Source organism: Endocarpon pusillum (genome assembly GCF_000464535.1).
Source record: "Endocarpon pusillum Z07020 unplaced genomic scaffold scaffold3698, whole genome shotgun sequence".
NCBI lineage: Eukaryota > Fungi > Ascomycota > Eurotiomycetes > Verrucariales > Verrucariaceae > Endocarpon > Endocarpon pusillum.
In genome coordinates, this window is record NW_006916351.1 from 1 (window position 1) to 15,535 (window position 15,535).

A 15,535-nucleotide genomic window follows, 5' to 3' on the forward strand; every position below is an offset into this window, starting at 1 on the left:
ATACTAAATAAGGCATATTAATTTAATAACTTTAAAGAACTATCTTTATAATAAGAATCTAACTATAAATATAAAGAAAAGATTTACTAATATATAAAGTAGATAAAGATATTATAAAAAAAAAGAATTAAAAGAACCTCAGAAATTATACAATACTCTTTTAGCTTATAGAACTAAGCTAGTAAAAGGAAGAGATAATATTATAGTATATAAACATGCTAAGCACAGATAAGCACTAAGGGATTACCTAGCACTTTATAAAGAAGCTATAATAGGCTTAGATAAGCCTAAAAGACTCTGAACTACTTATAAGATCAGTACCCTTTAATATAGTGTTTAGAGGTGCTCAAGTATAAGCACTTAGGAACAACGCTTAAAGACGTCTCCGTATAAGTAATGTTATAAGGTGTTTTGTGGTCCTGTCCTTGCCTGTCTAAATCTATCTAGATCTATCCAGCAATAGCCTAATAGGGATTTCCTGTGCCAAGGCACAGGAAATTAGGGCACGTGACCACTAACATGGCGCTAGGCCGCTTTGGGAATTTGGCTGTACATGTACAGCCAAATTCCCAAAGCGGCCTAGCGCCATGTTAGTGGTCACGTGCCCTAATTTCCTGTGCCTTGGCACAGGAAATCCCTATTAGGCTATTGCTGGATAGATCTAGATAGATTTAGACAGGCAAGGACAGGACCACAACAGGTGAACAGTATCCTCCTGCAAGGCGGTACTTCAACATAAGTTAAAGACATCCTAGTATTATTTACTGTACTTCCTGTTCTACCTAACTAACTCACTTAGACCTAGCTTTTAATCAAGACTTATCTTAACTAGTTAAGCCCTAATATACTGTTAAAAGTATTCTTCTATTTTATATCTTCTCTTTTATAGCTTGTTAGGTCTCTTTAGAGGCTTAAGATAATTATTTTTATTATTATAGAACTCTAACTTTTTAGCCTTTAAATACTAATTAATCTAAGCTATAATATAAAGCTTTATACTCTTTTTTTTATGTAGTTCTTGTATATTTTCTGATTTATAATAAATGCCCTTCTCTTATAGAATATATTATTAAAAGACCTCTGATAGATCTATATAAGCTTTATTTATAAAATAAATATTAGCTTAATAGTCCTTAATACTCTTATTTTAGTATTCTTTTCTATACTTCTTTTATTTCTCTTTATTATTTTTTAAAAGCTATTTTATTTATACTAATTTATATTGCTAAGTATAGTTTTTGTAATCTTAAAGAGCTAATTAAAGTGTACAAACAGTACAAGAGAGTCCAAAATGCTCAATTTAATGCTTATAATATTGATTTCGAATAGGGTTTGAAGGAAACAAAAGACGTTAAAGTTGCTCATCTGTAAGCTTTGGCTGTCGAGCTTGATCTTGGCTTGCTTAGCCTTGTTATTGGCCTTGCCCTTCGTACTATGTGGTCTATCGTTATCTTCGATCAAAATAAGATTTTGTCCCATTCTGGAGCAACACAACCTCCTCTAAAATCTTCACATAATCAGCTTGGATAAGCCTCCCGCCTTTCCCTGTGCCTATAGCGTACAGCCAATCCCTGGCGCCGCGTGTCACTTGACTGCGCACGTGCTACTCCGCACATTATATTAGCCTGCTCCTCCTTCTGAGATAGATTCTGCAAGGTAGATAGAATTCCACACATCCACTTCATCACTAAATGGAATCCCAGAGGCCCTAGAGATCTCTGCAGATTATGGGGACTATCAGGGGCCACCGTTAGTGTTCCTCTCTATGGGCCACGAATTACGCAGTGCTAAGCTCAGCTAATGTTTGCTAGCAGCGCTCTAGTTTTTAGCGTATATTGATGACTTTTGATGCACGACGCTGTACCTGTAGTACTCGACTATGCAGCTGGAGTCCTTACTAATCCGTTGCGGGGCATACGAGAGAGCAACTCCCGGCGCTCCCGCAATTATTAATTCTCCCAATATTCTTTTCACCCCTCTGTCAAGCGCTCTAACAGGATGTATCTGCTGCGAGTTTTGAGTCGTTGTGCATTGTTCGTTTTCCCGGCGCTGGCGGAGGTTAGCTCCTTCAACGACTGGCCACATCTGCGGGTTGCTCTGCCCGACGTTAGCATTCATCTTCGTTACTATGGATCGGGCCCTCCGCTGATGCTGGTGCATGGCTTTCCGCAGCATTCCGTGAGTCCATCTTATTGTGATTTTCCAATGCTCTATCTTCTTTTTTTCCCGCCCTCTTCTCTTCCCCCTCTCTATCTCCCCCGGAGATAGCTTCTGATGTCCTTTAAACTACATGCGTAGCCTACTTGGAACATTGTTGGTCCTATCCTCGCCCAGAACTACACCGTTATCGCCCCGGACTTGCGCGGCACGGGCGATTCTTCCATCCCATTCAGCTACAACTTTACCGCCTCGGCCGCCGCTGATGATCTCGAGGCTGTTCTAGACTTCTTGAACATCAATCAGACGTATGTCTTTGCGCACGATAAAGGCACGGGTGTTGCCGCAGCCTTGGCAGCGAAGATTCGGGGCCGTATCAAGCGACTCGGCCTTTCAGAGTATCTGCTCCCTGGACTGAGTTACGAGACGTTACAAGCCCCCACCCCGACGTGGAACCTGTACAGCAACTGGCAGCTAGCCTTCTTCAGCGTGCCTGACGCGGCGCAATTCTTCATCCAGGGGCGGGAGAAGCAGATGCTGTCCTGGTACTTCTACCACGTGGGCTACTCTGGAACCTCCGCTATCTCGGACGACCTACTCACGCTGTGCACGGATTCAATTGCAAAGCCCGGGTACTTGAGGTCGGGACTCGAGTACTTCTCGAACCTCACCGTTGCGCAGGACCCGGCCCTTTTCAGTAGCACGCTGATACCGCAACCGTTTTCGGGGCCGACGCTTGTTTTGGGAGGAGAGGCAAGCTTGTCCAATACGTCGCTGATTGAGCAGCTTTTCTCGCCAGTCGCAAGCGATTTGACCGCTGACATAGTTCCGAAAGCCGGTCACTGGATCGGTGGAAAATTTGGCCGTGCCTGAAATCTGATTTGTGAATTTGCTGACAAAATACACAGCCGACGAGAATCCTGTTTGGTTAGCAAATCGGATATCGCAGTTTTTACAGGCCGACGAAGATATCCCTGGGCTGAATCTGGCGTATCTTGAAGACAGAGTCACATTGCAGTCACCGGTAATCTAAAGGCGTATGTTGCATGAGACAGGCATCTCCTGTAGATACTTTAGCTCGATGAAGAGTTTTGAGTTCAGGTCAGGCCTCGAATTATGCACCGTGTACTTGAAATCAAATTTCGAGAGTGAAAGTGAGTTTGTTAGTATTTGAGCGTTGGTGATCCTTATATCATCAGACGCCTTTCTTGGTGTAATATATCTGTGCTTGGTTGACCTTTGGTGGGCGGCACCAGGAGACTCTGCGGCTTGATATTACCGTGAAACTCCAGAGGAGCGAGATACTTGAGCTGGACCTGCTTCGCGTTGCGACCCGTTACATCAATCCTTTCTCAGATGGTGAGGGAGCACAGATCTGTAGGTAGTCATTGTAGATACAAGGTAGTACTCAACCTTGACACTGCTCAGTACTACTACTATTCCAATTGCTCCAACGCTGACTGGTGACTATTGAGAGTTAGGTGCATCTCCCAGAAGGAACTACCTACCGTAATGGCAGGACTCCAGAAGTTTTCAAGCTCGAATTGAGTAAATCCAAGTCTGCAGGCAAGACTAAGTAGCGAAGAAACCAATACACTCTGTTGTTATTCTTCCTCATCCTTCCACAAAGAGGTATTCCACACGGAAAGGGACGTCTCGGTGTAGGTAAATTCAGTGAAAGCGATGGGTAACTCACGTGGGTCCGACCCAAAATCTGGGATGGGCATGCCTAGAGCCCACGACTCAACCTTCCGATCCAGTCTCCTTGACGGGAACGATCACCACAGTACTACCTAAGAGCATTTGATTTAGTAAACCATGATGTTGTTCTACTAAGCTGCAAACCCCAATGCCAGATGCTGCTGGCCGCTGCTCGGTTGATTCGCTCTAAACGCCACCTCACGCAAGCATGTAGTGTAGATAGTCACCTCTGCCCTGCGAACGTAATTCACACAGGCCTGGAACTGAGCCTTGGGGATCACAAGAACTCGCTCGCCAGGACCCAACTGCGAAAGCCACGCCTCCTTCTCCGCATCACCAACGGTCTAAGGCGTCCGGTCGTAACCTTGCCGGTGCGGCCATGATATTCGCCATCTCGTCCAATCACGACGACGCGTCTTGTTGAGAAGAAGCCGGAGCGGAATGCCCTTTTGCCCTCCTCGCATTTGTCTCCTCACCTCGAACCACGTCCAGCTATTGTCGAAACTGCCAGGGCCGTTCTGAGAGCTCTGATCATGACTAACGATGTAGATTTCGATGCGGCGTACAGGATTCGCATTCCGCCCCACTATCGGAAGGCTTCGGAGATAGACGGGAGTGCGGTCGTTCTCGTCGAAATCATGTTCGCCGTCGCGTTGACTGTCGGATACGATCCAGTATTCAGCGAGTTCCAGGATCAAATTCACGAGTGGTAATGTCTCCCGCCGGAAGCCTAGCATCTTGCTAACATACAGCGCTGCTCGAAAGATTTCGTCGGCCGACAATGGCGTATACGGAGCATGTGGAGCGGACTGGATATTTTGTTGGATTTGGGCGCGCTCCACTTCATCAAGTTCTTTGTATCGGTTGTACCCGGCTGGACTGGCAAGCCAATCCCGACAGTCATCAAAGGGGGGAACCGCTGCTCCGGCGTGAACCAGCAGCTTCGCAGTGGCAGCCGCCTTCTCTTGTAAGGCCAATGCCAGCGGCGTCCTTCCGCTTGCATCTTCAGTGTCCAATTCGCTTCCTGCTGCAATCAACATCTTCGCTACCAGCCCCATATCCTTGCTTGCTGCTAGATGAAGCGCCGTGTGTCCTTTATGATCTTGCACATCAATAGGTGCTCCCATCTTCAACAAATGGCGAACCACTTCTAGTTTTCTTGCCTGCGAAGCCGTTTTCTCTTGCAAAGCCAGTGCCAACGGTGTCCTTCCACGCACATCTTTAATGCCTAATCTACTTCCTGCTGCGATTAACGTCTGCGTTACGACCGTCAAACCATTGCTTGCCGCTAGATGTAGTGCCGTGTATCCTTGGTGATCTTGCGCATTGATCGGCGCTCCAGTCTTAAGCAGATGGCGAACCACTTCGAAATGCCCATTGGAAGCTGCCACTAGTAATGCAGAAAAGAGGTCATCATGCTGCGCAGCGAAATTTATTTTCGTTGTCAAAGCTACAACACTCTCTATCGTACCATCTTCCGCAGCGTTGACCAGCGCGCGTCTGAATAGACGATCTGCATGTTGGGAAGCACCGAAAAAGTCTACTAGGACACGGAGGACTTCCGGATGACCCCTTGAAGCAGCATCACAGAGGGCTTCTTCCTGTGTTATGAGCCAGTCTCGGTCAAGCCTGTTGAAGTACGACTCCAATACTTCGAGTCTGCCATTCCAGGCAGCGACACGGAAGGTGTTTGCGGTAATTGGTCCCTTGAGCGAAGACTTTAGCAAGGTCGTGCTGAAGGAGAGCTTCAGTGGCACGTTTGTGGCCATTTTGAGCCGCTTGATGAAGTGGATTCTGCTGCATGAAGTCGACTAGTTCAGCCATTTCATGCCTATCCCTGACGGCGTGAGAGTAGAGTGGCAAAAATTTGTCAAGCGACTCAGTGTCTTCAGAATCAGCAGCAATATTCAAAGCAAGCCTCCCAAGAATGTCGCGAGCCCATAAAAGACTCTCCTGATTGCCTCTTCTGAGAAGAATGTCAACATGCCCGGAGGGCCCATGTCGGATAGCCAGTTGGAGAGAATGCCAATCCGGTTCTCTTTGAACCTTGATGGAAGGATCTGCACCATTGTCTAGGAGAATCTCCAATGCCAGTGTCCTCCGAAAGACAAGAGCTACATGTAAAGGTGTATGTGCAAGCTCACTGTATTGCTTGATTGGTCGCTCAACGCCTGGTTGTTCCACAAGTATTTTCAGGACGGCTTCATGGTTTCCTCGCGCCGCCCAGTGCAAAGCGTTGCCAGAACTATCCTGTGATCGGAGGTATTCACCTGGTGAAGCCCGGAGTATGTGCGTCAGGGCATGGTCAAGACCACAATATCCGACCAGATTTATGCCTCGCATTTTGCCCTTTGTTGGTTGTTCGGCGCCCCAAGCTCCCCATTTGTGCCTTCCTATCCAGTCACTACTAGTCTTGTACAGCAGGACGCGTACAGCACAAGCGAGATTTTCATCCTGTTGCAACAAATCCATGATATCGCTTAGGAGCTCTTCCTGGTGCTCAGTGCCGACTTCCCTGGCGTGGTCACCCGAGTGGACTGCTGCGTACTCGAGGAAAGGGTAGACTTTCAGCAGGCGCTGGATGTGGTCATCCTTAGACCAGCGCTCGATCCGTACGTTGGGAGACCTCAAATACGTCAGACACTTTTTAAGTAGGACTAGTTGTGCCTGCGCGATCTGGGTAGCGTGGGACTCATAGAGATAATCACGAGTCGTCTGATGACCGAAGCGGACGATTTGGCTGATCTCGTCAACGACTACCACGCCCGCACAGCTGCCAATCAAGGCTCTTTCCGTTATTTCGTCCTCAGGGCCCAGCGAAACGTCCTCCAAGTCCAGAGAGATGACGGATTGTAGCTGCTTGACAGTGAGTGGACTCTTCGCAATACACAGTGTAAACAGAACCTCTTTTCCGATGTCAGCATCCACTGTTGCCTGTCTTTCGATTCTCAGGAGGGAATTGTCGTAGGCTTGTTTCAGGTTTCCCGGAGGATCGTCCAGCTTTTTTCTGAGCTTCGACAGCGTTCGCTGAGTTTCAATATCGTCCATAAGCAACTTAGCCATCAGAAAACTGTAGCACAAATTAGTTGGGCTAACTAGCAAAGGCGTGAAGGAACGGCACATACATCCCCTGAGAGCTCTTAAGGACCATATCCTTAATTAGATCGCCCAGATCAGGTGCCTGCACTACAAGATCCATGTTGGCACTGCCTGTGATCCTGCTGTGAACATATTCCTGTAAGTCCACATTATGTGCTTCGATCCGCAAGGCTTCCGCTTTTATCAAACGATACGCATTTCTGATGCGGAGGTCTGGTCGCGATGTGATCAACGTGTTCGCCAATGGCAGCAGGCTCACCAGGTCCTCGACAAATTGCATAGGATGACGGTCTGCAAACTCGTCCAAAGCATCAAGAATCAGAAAAATCTTCCTATAACGCTGAGCTTCATTCGCTATCATCTCCTTCCATTTCGCCTGATCGGGGAGTATGCGCTGCTCGACGTATCTTTTGTCCAAGAGAGCAATCTCTTTGTCGCTGAATTGTCGCCTGGACGCCAGTCGCCTCCACAGGCTTCCTAGGCAGTCAGTACGACTTCGCTCACGACTGTTATCAAAGTAAATCTTCAAGACTTGTGTATGGTTGTCTTGAGCATAGCGAGCACTCAAGTCGTGGACCACGATGGTTGCGAGGACTGTCTTTCCTGCGCCCGCAACTCCAGACCACCAAAGACGGGCGCCCTTGATACTATACCAATCCTGATACTCTCTGGATCTTTTGAGCCATTCACCTGAAGAAGGATGCCATTCCCACATTCCCTAGAATCCATCATGATCTCGTCAGGCACGAGGGACTTGATGACAGCCGTCTGCGCCTGAGATGCGATGAAAACTTTAAGTGCCTTGCCAGTATCTTACAATTTCTCAATGCCTAAATGCAATTGCTGCACTCTGGAGCTCAATTGACGAATGTAACCGCTCAGGTTTTCCAATGTTGAGGATATGGAGCTAGAAAGCTCTAGTATGCCACCCATCAATGCCGTCTATAGACATTGCTCGAGTGAGTCGATCTGGACGAGGATAGCCTCAGCCTTCTTCCTGTGCATAGGCCAACGAAACTTTTCTGTCCAACCAAGCTTTTCTCTCCAACCAAGCTGACCCTGGAGATGATTGCTGAATTCGTTAAATGCTGCCTCCAGTCTTGTGAATACCGGGTTTAACCTCTCAATTTCTGCCTTCCATCGTTCTCCTTGCCGTTGCTGGGTGCTTGTTCGTTCACTTTGAAACGAACCTCTTGAAGGAGGTAACGAATGGTTCGCGCTCGGGACGAGAACTCAAGAGCTTCTTTATCTGCATCCTTGACCGCTTGAATAAAGTCGACGGCTTTAGAAGCTGCTTCAATGAGGCGAACAATTGCAGACGCAGCACCAAGTACCTCCAATCCAGACATTCTGCACAGTTAAAGTGCTTGATTTCTTGAAGCGGCAGACGGGAAGAACAAGGAAGTTTAAAGCAACAACCGTTATGGCCGACTTGCGGCTTAAATGTATTGCCACATCGGCCATCAATTTGACTAACACATTGGTTTACCAATGGCAGTATTTGGGAAAGTGTCAAGGACAGCCAGCTGTAGAACCCAAAAATACAGTTTGCGCTTATTTTGCTACGTGTGTCACCAGCGTTTTGTTACAGATTTGATACGCGTTTTGCATCAGCCACGGATGTATTTTTGGTATCTGCGTTTCGCGCTATTTCGCTTGATATTGCAACTTTGTACGTATAAATGCGCGCTCCTCGCACTGAATTAGATAGAACAACTTGCTATTTCCACACTGATCCGTCGATTAGTCAGCACTGTTCGTCACCAGCCTTCTGAGACGACCCATGGCAGAAGCCATGCACACGCACGACAATGCATGATGATGTGTGATGTTGGTGGTAATTGAGAGGTGAAGGATTTATGGCCCCCCTATCTCTAGAGACTGCTAGGGTCCGGAGGTCCTCTTTAGGCCATTTGACGTGGCTCACAGGTCTGTTTAGTCAAGTTTCACCCATCCGCCCCTTCAGACGATCCTTATGTTTCTACTAACAACTAACAGTGTACTAAGACAGGAAGGGCTAGTGAGCTTTTACTTATCCTCATTAGCGTATATTGATAACTTCTGATGCACCACTCCATACATTATCCATCCATCCAACCATCCAGTTGGTCAAACCGGCCACCAAACGAGCATCAGAACATTCATTCATAGGTCCCCAAACCTATCCACAGCAAGCAGAGAACCAATTCAAACAGCAAAATATATATATATATATATATATATTTCGCCCAAATCTCAACGCACAGAAATCCAATTGCTCTAACTGACATTGCAGTGCAGCAAGCCAAGATCCCCCTCTACTCGATTCCAACCACTGCAAGGCCCATCGATGTGAGCAAGCTGATGACACCATCTCTGGACCCCACCCTGGCTCTGCTGTTCCGTGCCTCCTAACACTAAATGGCCATGTTGGCCGACTGACCGCAAGACAGACCCCTCCAGCATGGAATTGAGCTGGAAGAAAGCGAAAGAGAGAGAGAGAGAGAGAGAGAGAGAGAGACAGCCCAGGGATATGATCCTTAAAGGCGCTGCATGAACGATACCATACTCGGATTGAATAAATCGGGTCAGGCGACGCACATCCTACAAAGTGTATCCTGGGTAAGTAGACTGAGTGAGTGACTGGCTTGACAAGTTCTCGGCGCACTGGAACGGACGCTCATACATACCACTAGTACTTCTCTATTACTGCCAGGCTACTAATATCTGGTGGCTACGTTGAGTAGTCAGTTCCCAGTTCGAGACAGTGCTTTCATCTGGATACTTAACGACTCATACCCAACAAACGATCTGTATTACAGTAGCGATCAAGAATCACATTGGGCAGAGCGAATCCCTAAAGGATGGCTGTACAAATACATATTCATGATTGTTCCTCATTAAGATTGTGCATTAAGTATTTCATGTCTCATATCTCCTAGCTCCATGCGTCAAGTCTCATTGTCTCTTTATATTTTCATAGCTCATAGCTGAATACTCTTGACCGCGTACCAACTTCCCACCGATCATCTTTGTTCTTTCGTCTCTCCCCTTACCTTCCTTCTCTTACTCATCTCCTTTCATTCCATGTTTAAGCATCGTCTACCTTCATGCTTGCAGTCATCTCATCTTCGTGCGCGTCAACAGGTTCGTGGACTCATCTGCTTCGTCGCATACCCTCTCCACACCCCTTCCCAGCGACCATTAGAAGGGTACCTCCTAAGAAGAAAAATCCCCCCGGCTCATTCTTCCAGGCCATCAGAGATTTCTCCTCTAATCCGGGCTTATTTTCTGATACAGCTGATTCGCATCATTATACACAATCAAGTGGCTTAACGCAGCCGTAAGTCGTAGCTTTATTTTTTGTCGATCGCTGCTTGTAACCAAACCCTTCTCCTTCAGCATCCTCGTATGCTCAAACAGCCCATCTCGCAACTCGTGGTCGACTTATCTCTTGGTAATGATTCCCCCCCCTTCGCAGGGATACCAGTCCGCTTCAGCCCGAGAGGCGTCAGGGAAAAGGATGCCTCGACCGGTCCCATTCCTATAGCAAACAGAAGTGGTCTAAATTTTCAGGCGAGAGATGTTTACGGTGGATCTTCATAGACATAGGTCTAGACAACTTGATCAGTAGCAGCTAGCGATCCGAGGATGAATCCCTATTGCGTCTCCGATGTGGGCACTTCGTTGATGTGAGCAGCAGAATGACCTACCACCAGTTGTCAATCACTCCACATTTCACTGATCCAGCCGCTGATGGGACATACCAGCAGCTTCAAATCACTCCCTTGCTTTCGCCCCGGGAAGTCTCGTCTCACGCGAGGCCTCCTTCTCTTCGTTCTCCTGCTCCTCTATGCTGTCCAGTACCTGCTTCGCCATGGGACCAAGCTCATCCTTGACTTTCTCTTTCTTTTTCTCCTCCTTCTTGATCAACCTCAAGTACTCCATCACATCCCTTCCCGCAAATCTCCCATCGAACACAGGCTGCATTAGGTCGTACAGCACCATTGGATGCTCCTCTACGAACGTCCTCGCTGCGGCTGATTGCGTGTCTGTGTTTAGCTGCGCCAAGGGTCCGGAAGTCTGTGATTTGAGTTTATCGAGAGCCTTTTGGGCGGAGCGGGCGAGGTCTTTTGCTTCTTCGAGGCGGTGGTCCGCTGTAGCGGCAGGTGTTGAGACCATGCCGGAGGTGGGAAGGTGCTGACCCGTCCACCGTGGTGGGTGTGCTGATGATACTGATGCTTCCTTCGGTTGAGCTTGATCTGCTTGCACCGACGGTGCCGATACCGATGCTTCCTTGGCTGGTACTTGTTCCGTTGCTGCTGCTGCTGCTGCTGCCGCGGTGGTAGCTGCCTCTGACTTCGAGGTCGGGTGCTGCGAAGCCTGCGAGCCTTCCTCCATTAAGAGAAGAATTTCGCTGAGGAGAAATTGGGTCCTCGCAAGCGCAACCTCGCTACATGAACCTGGTCGGACCTTCTCTATCTCCAGTATTGTTCGCAGGCAATTTTCAGCATCTGGCAAATTCCCGAGATAGAACAGGGTAGCGCCGAGCGCGTAATAGCTCTCCAGTGTCAAAAAGGCGAATTTGCCATGGAGCAGAAGTCGGGCAGCGAGGATGTCTTTGAGCATGTCAACAGTTCTCGACTGCCATGAACTAGATTCGAGGAACTTGGGATGCTGGAGTAGCAAGCACGCAAGGTCGAACTTCCATCGATAGTAAGCTGCACTTTTGCCAGTGGCTTGCTCAACGTAGACGAGACCCTTCTCAGCACTAGCCACCGCTTCGTCCGCGGAGCCACGGTACATAAGACAGAATGACACATGGTGGTAGTATTTTGCGTACTCGTACGGAATGACGTTTGTGCTTCCCCAGTCCTGGTACTGCCGGAAACATCTCTCGAAGATGAACTCGGCCTCTTCGAACATGTTGATTTGCAGAAGGACGCATGCGTAGTCTGACCAAGCATTATACAGTAGAACCTCATCATTTCTGGTATAGGTCAATGCTTCACGATTGTCGCTATAGTCTCTGCGGATATCAAGGGCAGTCTTGATTCGGTCGTGGCATTCGCCAATATGTACGAGGCCAGAATCCTGCAGCAGCAGCGAAATGATAACATGAATGTCGGCACGGAGTAGCTGGAACTTATCAACCTTTAGAAGGTCCAGTATTGACTCAGCAGTTTTCATGAGCTTCAGTCCTTCTGTGGTTAAGCCTCGCTCCCAAAGATCGATGCCGCCGTCAGAAAAGAGTTTCGCTAGCTCTTCAGTAAACGGAAGGTGAATTAGAGTTCCAAGCGTTAGACGCTGGATACTTAGAACATGGGGCAAGTATTTCTTACACATCGGCCACTTTTCTGGCTCAGGCACCTGGATTGGCGAGGCGCTGGGAAAGCGGGAACGCACAAGCGAAAATACCTGATTGAAAACGCCCCCGCGCGAAAAAGGGTCCTTGTCGAGGTCTCGTAGAATTCTCGCCTGCAATTTACGATGAATGCTGATAACTTCTTCGCCGTTTTTGAACTCGATCGCAATCAATCGGCGTGTTTTGAGCTCGTTTGTCATACGCCTATATCTGCAGGAGAGGTGAGTTCATCGAGGACCTTCGAGTGAATCGCCCGGAGGACTTACCTGCCAGCTTCGGAGACGTGAAGCAACTCAAGCATGGGATCTTCGTGCGGTCCAACCAACAAGTCTTTCTGGATGTGGTCAGGGTCTAGGAAGGCAAGGATATTAAGCAGCTTTCGAGCGTCGCTGGTTACTTCTCGAAGCCCGATGTCCCACAGTGTCTCCATTGCCTCATCGGTCTCCGAGACAGGGCACTTTGAAGACTGTAATGATGTCCGAATATTCTTCCGCCTCTCATTCCACAGGTCGACAAAGTCGGCCAAGGTGCAGCGTGATACCATGACGTATCCGGCGATCAAGGACAATGCCAACGGTAGCCTGTCAGCACGTTTCGCAATCTCTCCTGCGAGTCTGTATTCCGGATGTGACTTCGCGTCCTGATGATGCGGCCCAGGGGTTGCTGATAGAAGGAGCCGTCGGCTTTCCTCCAACGTTAGCGTCCCAAGATTAATCTGAGTGAAGGTGAATGGTGAGCTTGCCAGTCCAATGTCGCCTTTATTTGTGGTAATCAAGACTGATCCGGCTGTCCTGGCCATATCAATTGGTAGAAATCGACGGAGATCGAGCTTTTGGTCGACATTGTCGAAAATTAGAAGCCACCTATCGGTTGTCTGTTCCAAGAATTCTTGACTAAGATCGACAAGTCTCTGCTCGTCGAAAGAAGGCAGTGGAATTCCTTTCTGCGCGGCCGTCGTGATTGAAATCTGAGCAAAAGTATCGGCACAAATCATGGGCGTTTCAGCCTCTACCCAGAAGATATACGAATAAGCGACCGCGAACCTGTATGTATACTCCGCTGCAAGAGCCGACTTGCCCAAACCACCTATTCCGTTAAGTACACAGATGTTTCCTGGTCTTGACAACTCCCGATGAACGTTGTCCAGATCACCGATGCGGCCAACGAAGTCAACATTTCTCGGAGGTGGATTTGTTCGAACGGTCTCCCTAGGGGTAGAGGAAGCTCCCACGGGAGGCGTTTGTGGTTCCTGCTCTGCGCCCAGTTCTTTGGCCTTTTGTTTTCTCGCGTTGGATAGGAAACTGTAAGAGGGCCCTCGACCTTGCATAGGTGGACGCTTCGACTTTTCGATCCTGGTTGACTTGCCTGCTTCACTTCTTGACCACTGCGAGATAATATTCTGTCCAAAAACCTGTTTTTGGGCTGCGTCTGTAACGTGCTCTCGGAATACATCCGGCGAATAATACTGTGATTGAGAGAAGACAAACTCCTCCAATCGAGCATAATCCGCAGGAGACGCCTGGTCGATGGGGGACGCGGGTATTTCCTCTTCTGCCTTCTCATCCGGCTCGATCGAGCATAGTGCCAGCTGTTCTAGATGTCCAGCGACATGAGTTCGAAAAGAATCAACACTGGTGCATTTCAATGCACAGAGCGCGCAATCAAGGTCAGGGGGATCCCCCGTGAATCTCTCGCAGAAGCTCGACAATGCCGGCGCTTGCTCAGGGTGAACTTGATGTGCGGTTACTAAGTGAGCTTCAAAAGCTCCACTGTGCCCAAAGTCTTCCTGGCAGAGCTGACAAGTCCAGATTCTGGCTAATCTGTGGACGGAAAGCTCATGCTTCAGCCAATCAGCAATGGATCCGTAAGTTTTTGTCGCATGAAAGCATGGCTCCGAGGTACAGATGTAAGGCTCCAGGTCTGCAAACACATGCGCAACCCAGTCCGCACTAGTCGAGACTTCGAGAGAAGTGGGCAGTTCAAGGTTTGCCTCGGACTTCAATGGTGTATTCCCAGCATCCGCACAGGTAGCTTTGGTCTGATCAAGCCATCTTCGACGTAGCTCCGCACAGGTTTCTCCCACAACAATGTCGAGGCAACAATATTGACATCGAAAAGTGGCGCCCTTCTCAAGAGCGACTGGAGGAGCTGGCACAGTCAGTTGACTAGGTTTTCCACGATCATCAGACTCTGCAACCGAGGTGGCTGTCTCAGCAGTCAGAGACTCGGATTTTGACCAAAATGTACTGGTGTTCGCCGTTGAATCACTGGTAGACGTTCTCCTGCTATTGATTCTGCCAAGAATTGAACGATGAGAGGGAGGGAGTTTCGAATTGAACTGATTCTGAGCTGTTGGTAATCTCTGAGATAATATCAAGGGAAATTGACGGTTGCTTCCAGGCGTTATAGCCATCTGGTGGGCCGATGACTTCTCCCTACGCAACCGAGCTCGCAGTGATCTGAGAAACAGGCGACGCTGCCAGTTTGCTTTGCCGAGGCGGCATGCCAGCAAATCTGATGCCTTGGGAAACATCCTTCTTGCGAGATAGATCTCTGTCTCGGTTCCATTATCATGGATATCGGCGTTGAAGAGATCCATGGGGGGTGGATTGCCCAGAGTAGGGGATAATCGTTCCAGAAGGCTCAGAGTGTGGCATATGTCTTCGAGCTTGGGTTGTAAATCATCTTCGCAAACAGGCCGTGCCCCGAGCCCCGTCCGGTCGTTAGGAGATCTGTCGAAGTAGGATGTTTGTGGGTAATCAAGTAACGCTGGACTTAGTAGGGGCAGAGCGGCGATCTGTACAAGCTCCAACGCTGGAGGCATAGGCTTAGCACCACCACAACAACAAGCATTTTCAGTCAATGAATGAAGGCGGAAAAGTACCTACTGCTCTGAAGAGTCGCTTTGAAGCCTTCAAGAAGCTCAAGGACCTCATCCCGGAGGTCGGAGTTCTTGTGGAGGGCATAGTCCAGAGCTCGTGTAGCTGCACCAGTTCTATATCCCCACTGATGCAAGGTTTTGCGATACTCGCATACCGCAGATGTCGTGCCTGACCATGCAGCCACATTGGCCTGCATGGCAGAGCAAAGAGATTGGTATGTCTCCATGCAGTCTTCGAATTCTGCGGCGATGGTGTTTGCCGCGACCGCGGTACTCGCTCTGGGATTGGCCATGCTTCGAGTCAATTTCGGACGTCTTCATCTGGTTTTGCAGTGCGAGTATGTATTGTGAGA

General features: G+C 48.5%; 3 protein-coding genes across 3 annotated transcripts; 1 reads left to right on the forward strand and 2 right to left on the reverse strand.

Annotated features, from left to right (window-relative positions):
* Positions 1-1,998: 1,998 nt before the first annotated feature.
* On the forward strand, positions 1,999-3,030 carry EPUS_08138 (uncharacterized protein; the record flags this gene model as incomplete). Its single annotated transcript, XM_007804917.1, has 2 exons — positions 1,999-2,178; positions 2,299-3,030. The coding sequence occupies 2 exons, from the start codon at positions 1,999-2,001 to the stop codon at positions 3,028-3,030; spliced, it is 912 nt and encodes a 303-aa protein (XP_007803108.1).
* A 1,172-nt stretch (positions 3,031-4,202) lies between these two features.
* Positions 4,203-8,306, reverse strand: EPUS_08139 (uncharacterized protein; the record flags this gene model as incomplete). Its single annotated transcript, XM_007804918.1, has 4 exons — positions 4,203-5,455; positions 5,511-6,928; positions 6,984-7,675; positions 8,148-8,306. 4 exons carry the CDS (start codon positions 8,304-8,306, stop codon positions 4,203-4,205), a joined length of 3,522 nt encoding a protein of 1,173 aa, XP_007803109.1.
* A 2,410-nt stretch (positions 8,307-10,716) lies between these two features.
* On the reverse strand, positions 10,717-15,475 carry EPUS_08140 (uncharacterized protein; the record flags this gene model as incomplete). Its single annotated transcript, XM_007804919.1, has 3 exons — positions 10,717-12,511; positions 12,568-15,115; positions 15,190-15,475. 3 exons carry the CDS (start codon positions 15,473-15,475, stop codon positions 10,717-10,719), a joined length of 4,629 nt encoding a protein of 1,542 aa, XP_007803110.1.
* Between the last annotated feature and the right edge of the window lie 60 nt (positions 15,476-15,535).